The 18,214-nt window shown below is 45.9% G+C and overlaps 1 protein-coding gene across 1 annotated transcript in view; it reads right to left on the bottom strand.

Moving 5' to 3' along the window:
- Nucleotides 1-18,214, bottom strand: part of LOC136627001 (probable cation-transporting ATPase 13A5) — a 130,175-nt gene that overhangs the window by 6,667 nt on the left and 105,294 nt on the right. Inside the window, exons 27-29 of the mRNA XM_066601957.1 lie at nt 9,895-10,067; nt 9,295-9,383; nt 6,824-6,904 (exon numbers count right to left, since the gene is read on the bottom strand). Of these exons, the coding sequence (XP_066458054.1) occupies nt 6,824-6,904; nt 9,295-9,383; nt 9,895-10,067 (343 nt within the window). The remainder of the gene's footprint in view (nt 1-6,823; nt 6,905-9,294; nt 9,384-9,894; nt 10,068-18,214) is intronic.

Genomic DNA, 18,214 nt, shown 5'->3' with positions numbered 1-18,214 from the left:
TTGCGGGCCACAGCTCGGTGGTGGTATCTGCGGCGGTGTATGCTTCCTCCACTAAACCACCCTCCTCCTCCTCCTCGAACGCAACCTCTGTCTCGCAATCAAGATGTGTCAGCAGCAGCAGCACGTAGGCAGCAGTCGGTGTCTCGCGTCGTGGCAGCACAGCGGTGGGCAAGCGTCAGCAGGCCGTGCTGAAACTACTCAGCTTAGGAGAGGGGAGACACGGCCCACGAACTGCTGCAGGGTCTGACAGAGCAGACCGACTGCTGGCTTGCGCCTCCAACCGGGCATGGTCGTGTGTGACAATGGCCGTAACCTGGTGGCGGCTCTGCAGCTCGGCAGCCTCACGCACGTGCCATGCCTGGCCGATGTCTTTAATTTGGTGGTTCAGCGCTTTCTGAAAAGCTACCCACGCTTGTCAGACCTGCTCGGAAAGGTGCGCCGGCTCTGCGCACATTTCCGCAAGTCCCACACGGACGCTGCAACCCTGCGCACCCTGCAACATCGCTTTAATCTGCCAGTGCACCGACTGCTGTGCGACGTGCCCACACGGTGGAACTCTACGCTCCACATGTTGGCCAGGCTCTATGAGCAGCGTAGAGCTATAGTGGAATACCAACTCCAACATAGGCGGCGCAGTGGGAGTCAGCCTCCTCAATTATTTTCAGAAGAGTGGGCCTGGTTGGCAGACATCTGCCAGGTCCTTCGAAACTTTGAGGAGTCTACCGAGGTGGTGAGCGGCGATGCTGCAATCATTAGCGTCACCATTCCTCTGCTATGCCTCTTGAGAAGTTCCCTGCAAAGCATAAAGGCAGACGCTTTGCCCTCAGAAACAGAGCCGGGGGAAGACAGTATGTCGCTGGATAGTCAGAGCACCCTCCTGTCTATATCTCAGCGCGGTGAGGAGGAGGAGGAGGAGGAGGAGGAGGAGGAGGAGGAGGAAGATGAGGAGGAGGGGGAAGACACAGCTTGGCCCACTGGTGAGGGTACACATGCTGCTGGCCTGTCATCCTTTCAGCGTGTATGGCCGGAGGAGGAGGAGGAGGAGGAACCTGAAAGTGATCTTCCTAGTGAGGACAGCCATGTGTTGCGTACAGGTACCCTGGCACACATGGCTGACTTCATGTTAGGATGCCTTTCTCGTGACCCTCGCGTTACACGCATTCTGGCCACTACGGATTACTGGGTGTACACACTGCTCGACCCACGGTATAAGGAGAACCTTTCCACTCTCATACCCGAAGAGGAAAGGGGTTTGAGAGTGTTGCTATACCACAGGACCCTGGCGGACAAACTGATGGTAAAATTCCCATACGACAGCGCTAGTGGCCGAAGGCGCAGTTCCGAGGGCCAGGTAGCAGGGGAGGCGCGGAGATCAGGCAGCATGTACAGCACAGGCAGGCCAACACTCTTTAAGGCCCTTGACAGCTTTATGGCTCCCCAGCAAGACTGTGTCACCGCTCCCCAGTCACGGCTGAGTCGGCGGGAGCACTGTAAAAGGATGGTGAGGGAGTACGTAGCCGATCGCACGACCGTCCTCCGTGACGCCTCTGCCCCCTACAACTACTGGGTGTCGAAGCTGGACACGTGGCCTGAAGTAGCGCTGTATGCCCTGGAGGTGCTTGCTTGTCCTGCGGCTAGCGTCTTGTCAGAGAGTGTGTTTAGTGCGGCTGGGGGAATCATCACAGATAAGCATACCCGCCTGTCAACCGACAGTGCCGACAGGCTAACACTCATCAAGATGAACAAAGCCTGGATTTCCCCAGACTTCTCTTCTCCACCAGCGGACAGCAGCGATACCTAAGCAATAGGTAGGCTGCACCCGCGGATGGAAGCATCGTTCTGTATCCCCATCAAAAACGGGGACCTTTTCGCTTCATCAATCTGTGTATAATATTCCTCCTCCTCCTCCTGCTCCTCCTCCTGAAACCTCACATAATCACGCCGAACGGGCAATTTTTCTTAGGCCCACAAGGCTCAGTCATATAATTTTTCTAAACAATTTTTATACGTTTCAATGCTCATTAAAGCGTTGAAACTTTCACCTCCAACAATTTTTATTTTAACTGGGCTGCCTCCTGGCCTAGTTACCAATTAAGCCACATTAACCAAAGCGATTAATGGGTTTCACCTGCATCTTGGTTGGCCATGGCCAATTTTTCTGATGTACATTAGTACTGTTGATACAGCAATTTTTGTGGGCCCTCGCCTACAGTGTAATCAAATTAATTTTTAGCCCACCTGCATTACAGCTGACGTTACAGCCGCTGTGTTGGGCAATGCAATGGGATATTTTTATGTACCGCCGATGGGTTCCAGGGAACCACCCATGCTGTGGGTGCACACGGAATTCCCATTGCAGAGTTGTACCTGCCTGTGACTATTTATAAAAACCGCGGTCTGACTGGGGCGTGCAGACACCTTGATAGAATAAATAGTGTGTGGCACATAGGTTCCCCATTGCTATGCCCACGTGTGCAGCTCCAGATGGAGGTGGCACAGGATTGGATTTCTCATTGCTTCTGTACAGCATTGTGGGCTATCTCCCCGCCCCTTTTAAAGAGGGTCGCTGCCTAGCCGTGCCAACCCTCTGCAGTATGTGCCTGCTTTTCCTGTGGCAGACGCACTTATAAATAGACATGAGGGTGGCGTGGCATGAGGGCAGCTGAAGACTGGGCAGGGACAGTTTGGTGTGCGCTGTGGACACTGGGTAGTGGGGGGGGGGAATTGGCAGCATGTAACCCAGGAGAAGTGGCAGCGGAGTGTCATGCAGGCAGTGATTGTGCTTTGTTGGAGGTAGTGTGGTGCTTAGCTAAGGTATGCATTGCTAATGAGGGCTTTTCAGAAGTAAAAATTGTTGGGAGGGGGGGGGGGCACTCTTGCCGCTATTGTGGCTTAATAGTGGGACCTGGGAACTTGAGATGCAGCCCAACATGTAGCCCCTCGCCTGCCCTATCCGTTTCTGTGTCGTTCCCATCACTTTCTTGAATTGCCCCGATTTTCACAAATGAAAACCTTAGCGAGCATCGGCGAAATACAAAAATGCTCGAGTCGCCCATTGACTTCAATGGGGTTCGTTACTCGAAACGAACCCTCGAGCATCGCGAAAAGTTCGTCTCGAGTAACGAGCACCCGAGCATTTTGGTGCTCGCTCATCTCTATTAACGATCAAGAGTATATATTGGTTAGAAGTTGAATGCACTCAAACTCCTCCTCTCTCTCCCTCTCTCCCCTTTGCTCCAAGTTCCCTCCCCCCTTTTGCCCCCCCCCCTTTTCCTATCCTCCTGTTATCTAAAAACAATTGTGAAAAAGTCTGGTAATTAAAGTTAAGTTGTAATGCGATGTAACTTTGTATGAATAACATGCATGCTGTAAAACAGTTATCTATATATATAAAGCTGAAAGCCCTGACTGACTCACTCACTCACTTGCCAAAAGTTCTCCAAGTTCCCAATGTCGTAGAAACATGAAATTTGGCGCAAGCATAGATTATCTCCAAAATAGGTAAAGAAATTAGGTCCCAACTCGATTATTCAATTCTAGCGCAAAAGAATTGGCGTCGAAATTTAACGTATATAATCTAAATCTCTCACTTCCCAATGTCATAGAAACGTGAAATTTGGCAGGAGCATTGATGTCATAAAAAGGAAAAGCTAATGGGTCCCAACTCGATTATTCAATTCTATGCGCAAAAGAATTAGCGTCCAAATTTTACGTGCGGAATGTAATTTCTTCACTTTCCGGTGTCATAGAAACGTGAAATTTGGCACGAGCATTGATTATGTCATAAATAGGAAAAGCTAATGGGTCCCAACTCCATTATTCAATTCTATGCGCAAAAGATTTAGCGTTCAAATTTTACGTGCGGAATGTAATTTCTTCACTTTCCGGTGTCATAGAAACGGGAAATTTGGCACGAGCATTGATTATGTCATAAATAGGGAAAGCTAATGGGTCCCAACTCCATTATTCAATTCTATGCGCAAAAGAATTAGCGTCCAAATTTTACGTACATAATCTAAATCTCTCACTTCCCAATGTCATAGAAACATGAAATTTGGCACAAGCATTGATTGTGTCATAAATAGGAAAAGTTAATGGGTCCCAACTCGATTATTCAATTCTAAGCGGAAAAGAATTAGTGTCCAAATTTTATGTACGTAATCTAATTCTCTCACTTCCGGATGTCATTTTATATGAAGGAAACGTCGCATGGTTACCTCCACGTGGTGTTTCCTGGGTATTGCAGAGAACTATGCAAAATGGTAAACATATGTTTTTCCTCAGTATCTCTAAAGTAACCACGACTTCATAAGATTTTCCGTGTGAACACCAGATAAACACCAGTACCAAATTAACTCGGGCGAAGCCGGGTATATTTGCTAGTCTATATATATACATATATATATATATATATATATATATAAAGCTGAAAGCCCTCACTGACTGACTCGCCAAAGGTTCTCCAACTTCCCGATGTCGTAGAAACATGAAATTTGGCGCGAGCCTAGATTATCTCCAAAATAGGAAAAGAAATTGGGTCCCAACTCGATTATTCAATTCTAGCGCAAAAGAATTAGCCGCGAATTTAACGTACATAATCTAAAATCACTCACTTTCCAATGTCATAGAAACGGGAAATTTGGCACGAGCATTGATTATGTCATAAATAGGAAAAGCTAATGGGTCCCAACTCGATTATTCCATTCTATGCGCAAAAGCATTGGCGTCAAAATTTTACGTACATAATCTAAATCTCTCACTTCCCAATGTCATAGAAATGTGAAATTTGGCACGAGCATTGATTATGTCATAAATAGGAAAAGCTAATGGGTCCCAACTCCATTATTCAATTCTATGCGCAAAAGAATTAGCCTCCAAATTTTACGTACGGAATGTAATTTTTTCACTTTCCGGTGTCATAGAAACGTGAAATTTGGCACAAGCATTGATTATGACATAAATAGGAAACGCTAATGGGTCCCAACTCGATTATTCAATTCTAGCGCAAAAGAATTGGCGTCAAAATTTTACGTGCGGAATGTAACTTTCACTTTCCGGTGTCATAGAAACGGGAAATTTAGCACGAGCATTGATTAGGTCATACATAGGAAAAGCTAATGGGTCCCAGCTCCATTATTCAATTCTATGCGCAAAAGAATTAGTGTCCAAATTTTATGTACGTAATCTAATTCTCTCACTTCCTGATGTCATTTTATATAAAGTAAACGTCACATGGTTACCTCCACGTGGTGTTTCCTGGGTAACGCAGAGAATTATGCAAAATGGTGAACATATGTTTTTCCGGTATCTCTAAAGTAACCACGACTTCATAAGATTTCCGTGTGAACACCAGATAAACACCAGTACCAAATTAACTCGGGCGAAGCCGGGTATATCAGCTAGTAATGTAATATATCTGACTTTGCAATTAATAAAAACTATTGAAACTAAAAAATTCAGTTTCCTCTCCCAGCGGTAGACCAGTGCCACAGAAATGTAAGCATTCACAGAAATGATCACTGCGTATAAGCACAGCTAATAACCCTATTACAATATAGTAGTGTAAATTATATAACTGTAATTACAGCGTGTAACACTTATTAAGATCAAATAAAATAAATTGGCTGCAAAGGTGAGTATACCCTTTAACAGGAATATATCACCTATATTTGTTTTACTTATTAAAACCAGATAGTGAAACATATTCTATGTTTCTAATCAGCCCTTATTTTCTGATCGTACATTTTTTAAAATTATATTTTCTATACATGACTATGGGGGTGGCCATCTTACTTGAGTTGCACTCAATAGCATTTAGAGATGCTTCACAGCAGCCACAGGGACAAAAGATTCTGTATTCGGCACATTGATTTCTATGGCAGATTATTCTAGGCATGCTCTGTAATCTGTGCAGAGGTCATTGTGCAGGGAGGGCGAGGAGGTGAGCTGTGTCCAAAACTTATTGTAAATAATGTGGTCTTGTTATCTTTATGTAGGTGTTATGTTTCTTTGTAATCCTGTCTGTGATGATAATGACATGACTATTACAAAGTTTTCTCTACAGAACAGGAAGTGTCAGCCTACTATGAGGCTCAATGGGCAGACTGAAAACGGTAGAGATTAGGATTTTTTAAATATAAATAGTGAGATGGAGAATTAAAGAAAACATCACCAAAAAGTTTAAAAAAAAAAAGGTTTAACTTAAAAACGTGATTTAATCAGTCATTTTCTGGTGACATATCCATTTCAGGAACTATAGTTTTTTATGCCAATGATATACTAATGACAGGATATATTATAGCATTAAGAATATTCTTTATATTGCTTCAATATAAGGCAGCAGACATTTATTGTGCAAACAGATACAGGACCCGTTTAGTAATAGAGCAGATATGGAATAGTTTTCAGAGGTTGAAGATGCTTAACATGTAAACTTTGCTTGATTTTTTAATTATTAAAATACTATATCTTAATATTGAAATCTACAATTTTCCTATAATACACCTTGGGAGGGTACAACAAAAAAGAATTTGAATTATCCATGGTTGATGGAAGGAGTCACTGAATGTTCATACTTGTAAGGCATAGTGGATTTAAAGAAAAAGGTTAACTTGAGCAAAGACTGACTACATGTACTTAGGGCCACTAATAGCAGTCCATGCTAGTGCAAGCAACAAGAAAATATACTGTATAGCATACCTCCATTATCAGATATTGCTCAACCACATATGGTCTTCTTTACCATAGATTATGTATTATGCTTTACAATAATAAAGACAGAATAATTGGACTGTGTTAAATAAATAAGAACAAGTAGCATTACCTCAGCTAGATACGAAACAACAAATAGAGCGGCAACCATAATACAGGTATTCCACCTCCAGTAATAGGGTGTGCAGACGAGCTGTAGAAAACATAATCAAGGCTCTTTAAAGGTATATATTTGTAACACCTAACACAATGATTTAAAGGGGTTGTCTCACGAAAGCAAGTGGGGTTATACACTTCTGTAGGGCCATATTAATGCACTTTGTAATATACATCGTGCATTAAATATGAGCCATACAGAAGTTATTCACTTACCTGCTCCGTTGCTGGTGTCCCCGTCTCCATGGCTCCGTCTAATTTCGGGGTCTTCTTGCTTTTTTAGACGCGCTTGCGCAGAAGGGTCTTCTCCCTTCTGGACGGTCCGGGCACGAGCGGTGTTCTGGCTCTGCCCCCTTCTACGCGTCATCACGTAGCTCCGCCCCATCACGTGTGCCAATTCCAGCCAATCAGGAGGCTGCAATCGGCAATGAAACGCACAGAGCCCATGGTGCACCATGGGAGAAGACCCGCGGTGCACCATAGGAGAAAACCGCAGTGCATCCCTGGGAAAGGACCGGCGGCCATCTTGGGAGAAGAATTTTATAAGTTCATCTTTCATCACATCGGTGAGTAGCAAGCGGTTTAAAAACCGCTTTAAAATGCTATTTTATGCCAGGGGGGTGACAGGGGGAATGGGCTAATGTAAAATTTTGATGTTTGCCGCGAGACAACCCCTTTAAGGCAAATCTCCCACTTTAAAAACACCATATAGTCTAATTGAGCCCCTTCCAAAAATAAGATTACATGGTGGAGGGGACTTTGTATAGCACCAACGTATTCCACAGCGCTTTCAGGTAATTTATTTATTACCCCCCAACAAGCTGGGTACTCATTTTATCAACCTCGGAAGGATGGAAGGCTGAGTCAACCTTGATCCGGCTACCTGAACCATGCAGGGATTGAACTCGCAACCTTCAGGTCGTGAGCAAGAGCTGAGGACTACATACTTGATTGATCACATCCATTTGCTTCCATGGACAAATAAAGCAGAACAACCACTGTAAAATAATGTTGGTGAGGTTTTATGGATTGACAGTATATGAGATATAGCTACTATAAAACATAATTTCTCTTTCAATTAATAGTGGATTTCTAGTACTTTTATATAAAAAGGTAATGTAATGTAAAGACTAGGGATGAGCGAGTATACTCGCTAAAGCACTACTCGCTCGAGTAATGTGCTTTAGACGAGTATCTCCCTGCTCGTCCCTGAAGATTCAGGAGCCGCCGCAGCTGACAGGTGAGTTGCGGCGGGGAGCAGGGGAGAGCGGGAGAGAGAGATCTCCTCTCTGTTCCTCCCCGCTCTCCCCCGCAGCTCCCCGCCGGCAGCCGAATCTTCAGGGACGAGCAAGGAGATACTCGTCTAAAGCACATTACTCGAACAATTAGTGCTTTAGCGAGTATAGTTGCTCATCCCTAGTAAAGACACAACCAAGAAAATGTAGCAATAAAAAAGGGCGCTCCTATCACATAATACAGAGCGTGAACTATCTGCTCACCTGAAAATGTTGTCCAAACCCAAGCACAACTTGGTTAAGCGCTTGTAAACAAACTGCTGCCGCTCTGTGACTCAGGCGGTGGGCAGTTTTATGTTGACTATCAGTGCAGTAGTAAAAGTAACATCAAGAGCAGGTCACATCTCACATTATGGCCACCTGCAGACGTCCGGGTCGGACCCCGCTGCGAGAATTCTCGCAGCAGGACCCGACCCGAGCCCCTGCAGGGACCAGTACTGCGCTCACCTCTCCCGCAGCTCCGGCTCTTTGATGTGCCGGCAGCTGGCCGGCCAGCCGGCGCATGCGCAGAGCAGAGTCGGGGCTCTGGGAGAGACATTTCTGTGCGGGCCTCTGCCAGACCCGCAAAGAAATAGAGCATGCCGCAATTGGTTTTCCGTGTGCATTTTCACATGAACAAATCGCGTCTGTCTGCATAGGATTGCGTTTTGCAACGCAATGCTATGCAGGCGTCCACGGGCGGAAATTTGCAGGAAATCCCACCGCAGAATTTCCGCCCGTGTGTAGTGGGCCTAAGCTAGAGTTAAGCATATTAGAGGTAATCCACAGACAGTGCTGGACGTATTTTTCTTTAGGTTTAGGAGTATAATGACAAGTTTTGACATTGAACTGGTATATTAATCAGATTTGGTGGAGGCATCAGTCTCATGACAAAGCACTTCATTATACTTCATTTTTGAGCTAACTTTTTGTGCAATAACCAGAAAAAGGAACATTAATCAATATAAGGGTGCTTTCCCATCATTCAGAGAACAGGAAAGGGAATCCCTGCGATAGATCAGTTCCGTAAAGCGTCGGGTGAACCCCATTGACTATAATGGGGTCTGCCCACTTTCTGCCCAGTTTGGGAACAGAAGAAGTGCTTCATGCAAATGTGAAACCATCCTCATATATCCTTTTTAGTGGTTCTTACCTCCATATTACGATACACTGATTCAATGTTTGCAAAATAGACAAAAAAATAGGCAGCCAGTTGTGCAATCACCATTATGGTAAACACGTCTATAAATGAAAGGTAAAACACAAAACATTAAAATATTAACAGTTTGTACACATAGCGCAGCAAAGTTTCTCTAATTTACAAAGGCCTTTATGGCAGAAATCTGTTGTAGAAAAGTCAAATATATATATATTATTTTTTTTACATATGCTGGCCATTTTAAAACATAACACAGGATATAGGCCTGTGGCTAGCTGTTGCAGTCTGTGACATTTCTTTCATAGACTGACTCTGTAGCTGGTAAAACAAACCAGGTGGGATGAACAGAGAGTTGGCACTGCAGTTGCAGGAACCCAGATGGGTGAGTAGGCTATTGATTATTATTTTTTCAATGTGCTTGCCATGTTCAGAAATAATAATCTTGGAAAACCTCTTTAATTACAAAATTTGGGCAGCGCTAGACAGGAAAAAAAGTTTAACCATGGATAGCCTTTAATTAGTAATTTGATTAAACTGTGATTATACATGTTAAGAAAAGAAAACAAGTAACAAGGGCCCACATTTTATACTTACAGTTAGTGTAGATTGGCTTTCTGAAAGGTCTTCCCTTACAAAACACGATTTCTACAATAATGAGATTCATTCCACTTATAAACCACATGGTGGTCGTTAGAAAGTTTCGATTAGTCAAAAGAGGTTCCTCTATTGTAATATTCGGTGCACTGTGATTCAATGGAAGGCATCCACTGAAAGAAGAAAAGAAGCAAAAATAAATAGAACTGTCATGTTAATATGCACTATATGGCCAGTTGTATGTTATCCAGCTCATCAGGATAAAAAAAAAACCCTTTTAAATTTGTTGAATTAAATGACATTTTTTTACTCTAACAAGCTGGTTCAATTGCTAGCTTCTCATGTTAGGAATTTGGCATGGATCCCATTCTGCCAAAACATCTAAGACACTATATCAGCTGGAGAGCTAGGGTTCCTATTGTGGTTGTAATAGTATGTGAACGCATACATCATATCAGCCATAACCTTAAAACTACCGACAGGTGAAGTGAATAATTTTCAAGTGATAATAACACCTGTCAGCTGCCTGATCTAGCCCACGCCCTAACAGCCAATTCTTGAAGTTGATTAGAGATGAGCGAACGTACTCGGTAAGGGCGATTTCGCAATCGAGCACCGCGATTTTCGAGTACTTCACTACTCGGGTGAAAAGTACTCGGGTGCGCTGTGGGGCGGGGGGTAGCAGCGGGGAACAGGGGGGAGCCCTCTCTCTCCCTCTCCCCCCACTCCCCGCTGCAACCCCCCGCTCACCCACAGCGCACCCGAGTACTTTTCACCTGAGTAGTGAAGTACTTGAAAATCGCGGCGCTCGATTGCGAAATCGCCCTTACCGAGTACGTTCGCTCATCTCTAAAGTTGATGTATTTGGAAGAGAAAACATGGTTTTAATAGTATGGTTGATAAGTGTGTATGTGCCTGTCACTGTCATTTAAAAATAGGTTTTTATAGCTCCAATATGCAGCTACAACTGCCTGTACTCTTCTGGAAGGATTTTCCACAAGATTCTTAAGTTAGTCTATAGGAATTTAGGTCATGGAGGGTATAGCTTGACTTGTAAGGCCATGCATACTCCTCTGCGAAATGTATGCAAATGGAAAAATGGAACAATGCCTCTATAGTGCTACTTATTGGAAGGGAACATTCCTGCAAATCAATATCAGGCCTTTTAAATAGCCATGTAACAATGACTAGAATACAAGCCAAAGCCTTCCTCAGAAGGAAAAGATAAATTATGTACAGGTTTTGTGTTTTTTGCTCCTTATCGGTGTACAGTAGGTTGCTGGCCTAGCTACGGTAGGTGAGAGGACTACTATATAGGTTGGGAAGGATACAGGCTTCTCATTGTTAAAAGGTCTGACATTGATTTGCAGGAATACATCCTGATAAGTGGTGCTGTAGAGGAACTGTTCTATCTTCAAATTTCTGGGAATATATGCCTATTCAGCAGTAAGTGCATTTGTGAGGTCAGGCACTGATGTTTGACAAGGTGGACTGTTTGTAGCATTAGGATTACTCTTCAATGGAAATAAAGGTCTTAAAGCAACCCTCTAGTGGGATAAAATTTTATCCCAAGGCAAAAGGGGACAAGGGTATATAACCTACAGGTGTTCTTCTCTGCTGACCCTCCGATCCACTGATTTGGCTGTCCATGATGGTTGCAGCAATTTTCTAACTACCGAATACACACTATAGCACTGGGCAATCAGAGTAGTGCAATCACATGAGCAGCACTGGGCCAGTCCTAGAGCAGGTACAATGCATTAGTAGTTTAATACTACCAATGCACTCTGAGGATTACATAGTCTGATGATTGGTCGGACATCTTGGATAGCGTAAAATTGGACCTAAAACCGGCAGAGATAAAGCAGAGAAAAAGTGTAGGTAATGTACCCCACTCCCTCTGCAGTCCTGGAACATAGTTTTTTGCCAAAACTGGAGGGTTGTTTTAACTCCAAACCTCAGAAAAAACCAAAAAAACATAGCTATACCATTGTGCCTTCTCTACGAGGGGGGTGTGATCAGGTGGCGTGACAAGGGGCTTATTACATTGTATGATTTTACCTCCGATATTCTGCATCACCTGACCAGCAAGGCTGAGCTCACTAGAGCCCATCAGGTGCCCAATATAGGAGGTACTGAGGGCGAATGAGAAATTAGAGGGAGTGTGGTATCTTCTGAGTCAAATTCTGGAGCATTTCTACCCCGTGTAAATATACCCCTAATTTCAGCTGAGCAATTCCCAGCCGGTGAGCTGCGGCACCCCTGGCCATGGCACCCCAGTAGGGAATCACCGAGTTAGACTGTTAAATAGTGAAACATAAATTATCACAGCAAAGAACACTCCTCTAGAGTGCAGTGATGACATGCCTTAAACTACTCTAGATAATGCTTAGCATTGTGTATAGTGATCTTAAGTTTGAGTGCAGCTGCCTATCCACAGAAACCCATGAAGCTCCCGATGCACAATTCTTGTGCTGATGTCACTTTCAGAGGCAGCTTGGAACTATGTAGCGAGTTATGCAAGAGAGGATAGGAGATTTCTATGCGCCACATTCTTTATCACTCAGCAGCCCCGAATTTGTGTGTTCTACTGCTTCACTATTACTTAGAACTCACAGCTGACCAGGGCAGATCGGAAATTTCACAAACTTGTAGCAAAGAGGCTATCCTATAACAGTCACTGAGCTATTCAGTAGGATTCATACTACTAATGGTTGGCTATGGAGATTGCATGACTCTCGGCTCGATTTTATGCACTATTTTGCAAATGTATGTGGCTGAAACACCTGAACTTAATAGAAGGGGTGTCCTCTTACTTCTGCTGTATCTTATTTTACTGACTGTAGCTTAGTTATCATATATATTATGCTTTTGAAGATTTCCATATTAGAGATTATAGTGGATAGAGAGGAGCGAACTTTTCAAAAGCTCGGTTTGGCTGGTTTGCCAAATTTCCTCAAAAAGCTTGATTTAGTCTTAATTAGTTTGAACCGGACCAGAAGTTTATGAAAAAAAACAAAAACAAACTAAAACTAGTATTGAACACTGTCTAAGAGCCCTGAAATGATACTGATGATCCTTCAATGGATGCGGCTCAATAGTTAGTACTGTTACCTTGCAACACTGGGGTCCTACTTTTCAATTTGACCAAGGAGGACATCTGCATGGACTTCAGATTTGAACTCAGGACTCTTCCACTGTAAGACAATAGTACTAACCACAGAGCCATTTCTTTTAGGGGAGGTTTGTGCACTTCCAGTTTGGCCAAAATGTACCGCCTGAGGTTTGGGTTCTAGCTGAACCGAACTTTTAGCAAAGTTCAACCCAAAACAGAGTTCTACTGGTTTGATTCTCTCAACGCTAATGCTAGTGTCAAACTGGTCAAAGGTAAATCCCAATTAGTTCACTGGAAGGTACCCCAGACAAGTGTCTGATAATCTGAGTTGATCAATGTTTTAAGCGTCTGACATTGCATTACTGGTTATTAGAGATGAGCGAGCACCAAAATGCTCGGGTGCTCGTTACTCGGGACGAAAATTTCGCGATGCTCGAGGGTTCGTTTCGAGTAACGAACCCCATTAAAGTCAATGGGCGACTCGAGCATTTTTGTATTTCGCCGATGCTCGCTAAGGTTTCCATTTGTGAAAATCTGGGCAATTCAAGAAAGTGATGGGAACGACACAGCAACGGATAGGGCAGGCGAGGGGCTACATGCTGGGCTGCATCTCAAGTTCCCAGGTCCCACTATTAAGCCACAATAGCGGCAAGAGTGCCCCCCCCCCCCCCTCTACTTCTAAAAAGCCCTCATTAGCAATGCATACCTTAGCTAAGCACCACACTACCTCCAACAAAGCACAATCACTGCCTACATGACACTCCGCTGCCACTTCTCCTGGGTTACATGCTGCCCAACCCCCCCCCCCCTGCACGACCCAGTGTCCACAGCGCACACCAAATTGTCCCTGCGCAGCCTTCAGCTGCCCTCATGCCACACCACCCTCATGTCTATTTATAAGTGCGTCTTCCATGAGGAGGAACCACAGGCACACACTGCAGAGGGTTGGCACGGCTAGGCAGCGACCCTCTTTAAAAGGGGCGGGGCGATAGCCCACAATGCTGTACAGAAGCAATGAGAAATCCAATCCTGTGCCACGTCCATCAGGAGCTGCACACGTGGGCATAGCAATGGGGAACCTATGTGCCACACACTATTCATTCTGTCAAGGTGTCTGCATGCCCCAGTCAGACCGTGTTTTTTTCTAAATAGTCACAGGTAGGTACAACTCTGCAATGGGAATTCCGTGTGCACCCACAGCATGGGTGGCTCCCTGGAACCAACCGGCTGTACATAAATATATCCCATTGCAGTGCCCAGCACAGCTGAGGTAATGTCATGTTTAATACAGGTGGGCTTCGGCCCACACTGCATGCCCCAGTCAGACTGGGGTTCTTTAGAAGTGGACACATGCAGTTACAACTCCGTGTGGACCGACAGCATGGGTGGGTGCCAGGAAGCCACCGGCGGTACATAAATATATCCCATTGCATTGCCCTGCACAGCTGAGGTAACGTCAGATGAAATACAGGTGGGCTTTGGCCCACACTGCATGCCCCAGTCAGACAGGGGTTTTTAATACATAGACACAGGCAGGTACAACTCCCTAATGTAAAGTCCGTGTGGACCGATACCATGGGTGGCTCCCTGGAACCCACTGGGGGTACAAAAATATATCCCATTGCAGTGCCCTGGACAGCAGAGCTAACGTCTGATCAAATACAGGTGGGCTTCGGCCCAAACTGCATGCCCCAGTCAGGCTCGAGTTTTTTTATAAGTATACACAGGCAGGTACATCTCCCTAATGGGAAGTCCATGTGGACCGACAGCATTGGTGGGTGCCAGGAAGCCACCGGCGATACATAAATATATCCCATTGCAGTGCCCAGCACAGCTGATGTAACGTCAGCTTTAACCCCTTGAGTGGCACGCCCGGAAAAGTTCCGTGACGAGCTCCACTGCTCATAGCAACATAGCCCGGAAGATTTCCGGGCTATGCATCACTATGGGAGCTGCAGAGCACAATGCCACAAGCTGTGACAGTGTGCTCTGCCTGCACAGACCCACACAGAGCAGTGCAAGGGCTTTGAAAAACCAGCAGAAGATATTGCCGACATGTCGGCAATGTCCTGCTTTGTTTACAGGTTGCCATAGAGACCATCGGCTTGTCAGAAGCAAGCCGATGGTCTCTGTGGCAGGGAGAGCTGGTTGTTAGCTGTCAGAGGACAGCTAGGTACTAGCTCTTACAGCAGAGATCAGAGAAAACCTCCGATCTCTGCTGTGTTAACCCTTTACATGCTGCAGTCTATGTGACTGCAGCATGTAAAGGGCTGTCACTGCAGCATGTAAAGGGCTGTCACCATCGGACCCCTGGAATGTGATCAGGGGTCCTGATGGGTCCCTGTGGAAGTCCCCTAAAGGGACAAAAAAAATAAAAAATTTTTAAAAAATTAAAAAAAAAAAAAGGAAAAAAATTATTAAAAAAATAAAAAAACACTTGTCTCCCTTTACTTTGTAAAAAATAAAAAATACAATCACACATGTGGTATCCATGTGCGTCGTAATGACCCAGAGAAGGAAGTTAATACACTATTTAACCCCTTAATGACATGGCCCCTTTTTTCTTTTTTCCCCATTTCTTTTTTTCCTCCCCCGTGTTTAAAAAATCACAACTTGTCCCACAAAAAACAAGCCCTCACATGGCCATGTCAATGGAAAAATGAAAAAGTTATGGCTCTTGAGACGCAATTGCAAAACTAGTTGAAATTCAATGTTTAGACCATTTTAAAAAACCTGCCCTGGTGGGCACGACAGGGTGGTAGGAAACCTGCCACTCAAGGGGTTAATGCAGGTGGGCAAAAAATTAATTGGATTACACTGTAGGCGAGGGCCCCAAAAAATTGGTGTACCAACAGTACTAATGTACCTCAGAAAAATTGCCCATGCCCAACCAAGAGGGCGGGTGAATCCCATTAATCGCTTTGGTTAATGTGGCTTAATTTGTAACTAGGCCTGGAGGCAGCCCAGTTAAAATAAAAATTGGTTCAGGTGCAAGTTTCAACGCTTTAATGAGCATTGAAACGTATAAAAATTGTTTACAAAAATTATATGACTGAGCCTTGTGGGCCTAAGAAAAATTGCCCGTTCGGTGTGATTACGTGAGGTTTCAGGAGGAGGATGAATATAATACACAGATTGATGAAGCTAAAAGGTCCCCGTTTTTGATGGTGATAGAGAACGATGCTTCCATCCGCGGGTGCAGCCTACGTATTGTTTAGGTATCGCTGCTGTCCGCTGGTGGAGAAGAAAAGTCTGGGGAAATCCAGGCTTTGTTCATCTTTATGAGTGTAAGCCTGTCGGCACGGTCGGTTGACAGGCGGGTATGCTTATCCGTGATGATTCCCCCAGCCGCACTAAACACCCTCTCTGACAAGACACTAGCTGCAGGACAAGCAAGCACCTCCAGGGTATAGAGCGCGAGTTCAGGCCACGTGTCCAGCTTCGACACCCAGTAGTTGTAGGGGGCAGAGGCGTCACGGAGGACGGTCGTGCGATCGGCTACGTACTCCCTCACCATTCTTTTACAGTGCTCCCGCCGACTCAGCCTTGACTGGGGAGCGGTGACACAGTCTTGTTGGGGAGCCAGAAAGCTGTCAAAGGCCTTAGAGAGTGTTCCCCTGCCTGTGCTGTACATGCTGCCTGATCTCCGTGCCTCCCCTGCTACCTGGCCCTCGGAACTGCGCCTTCTGCCACTAGCGCTGTCGGATGGGAATTTTACCATCAGCTTGTCCACCAGGGTCCTGTGGTATAGCATCACTCTTGAACGCCTTTTCTCTTCGGGTATGAGAGTGGAAAGGTTCTCCTTATACCGTGGATCGAGCAGTGTGTACACCCAGTAATCCGTAGTGGCCAGAATGCGTGTAACGTGAGGGTCACGAGAAAGGCATCCTAACATGAAGTCAGCCATGTGTGCCAGGGTACCTGTACGCAACACATAGCTGTCCTCACTAGGAAGATCACTTTCAGGATCCTCCTCCTCCTCCTCCTCCCCCTCAGGCCATACACGCTGAAAGGATGACAGGCAAGCAGCATGGGTACCCTCTGCAGTGGGCCAAGCTGTCTCTTCCCCCTCCTCCTCATGCTCCTCCACCTCCTCAACCTCCTCAACGCGCTGAGATATAGTCAGGGGGGGTGCTCTGGCTATCCAGCGACATACTGTCTTCCCCCGCCTCCGTTTCCGAGCGCAAAGCGTCTGCCTTTATGCTTTGCAGGGAACTTTTCAAGAGGCATAGCAGAGGAATGGTGACGCTAATGATTGCAGCATCGCCGCTCACCATCTGGGTAGACTCCTCAAAGTTTCCAAGGACCTGGCAGATGTCTGCCAACCAGGCCCACTCTTCTGTAAAAAATTGAGGAGGCTGACTCCCACTGCGCCGCCCATGTTGGAGTTGGTATTCCACTATAGCTCTACGCTGCTCATAGAGCCTGGCCAACATGTGGAGTGTAGAGTTCCACCGTGTGGGCACGTCGCACAGCAGTCGGTGCACTGGCAGATTAAACCGATGTTGCAGGGTGCGCAGGGTGGCAGCGTCCGTGTGGGACTTGCGGAAATGTGCGCAGAGCAGGCGCACCTTTCCGAGCAGGTCTGACAAGCATGGGTAGCTTTTCAGAAAGCGCTGAACCACCAAATTGAAGACATGGGCCAGGCATGGCACGTGCATGAGGCTGCCGAGCCGCCACCAGGTTACGGCCGTTGTCACACACGACCATGCCCGGTTGGAGGCTCAGCGGCGCAAGCCAGCGGTCGGTCTGCTCTGTCAGACCCTGCAGCAGTTCGTGGGCCGTGTGCCTCTTCTCTCCTAAGCTGAGTAGTTTCAGCACGGCCTGCTGACGCTTGCCCACCGCTGTGCTGCCGTGCCGCACGACACCGACTGCTGGCGACTTGCTGCTGCTGACACATCTTGATTGCGAGACAGAGGTTGCGTAGGAGGAGGAGGAGGAGGAGGAGGAGGAGGAGGAGGAGGAGGAGGGTGGTTTAGTGGAGGAAGCATACACCGCCGCAGATACCACCACCGAGCTGGGGCCCGCAATTCTGGGGGTGGGTAGGACGTGAGCGGTCCCAGGCTCTGACTCTGTCCCAGCCTCCACTAAATTCACCCAATGTGCCGTCAGGGAGATATAGAGGCCCTGCCCGCCTGTGCCTGTCCACGTGTCCGTTGTTAAGTGGACCTTGGCAGTAACCGCGTTGGTGAGGGCGCGTACAAT

This window comes from Eleutherodactylus coqui, chromosome 1 (genome assembly GCF_035609145.1).
Source record: "Eleutherodactylus coqui strain aEleCoq1 chromosome 1, aEleCoq1.hap1, whole genome shotgun sequence".
NCBI lineage: Eukaryota > Metazoa > Chordata > Amphibia > Anura > Eleutherodactylidae > Eleutherodactylus > Eleutherodactylus coqui.
The sequence above is the reverse complement of the archived record's forward strand: the minus strand, read 5'-3'. Positions and strand labels throughout refer to the sequence as shown.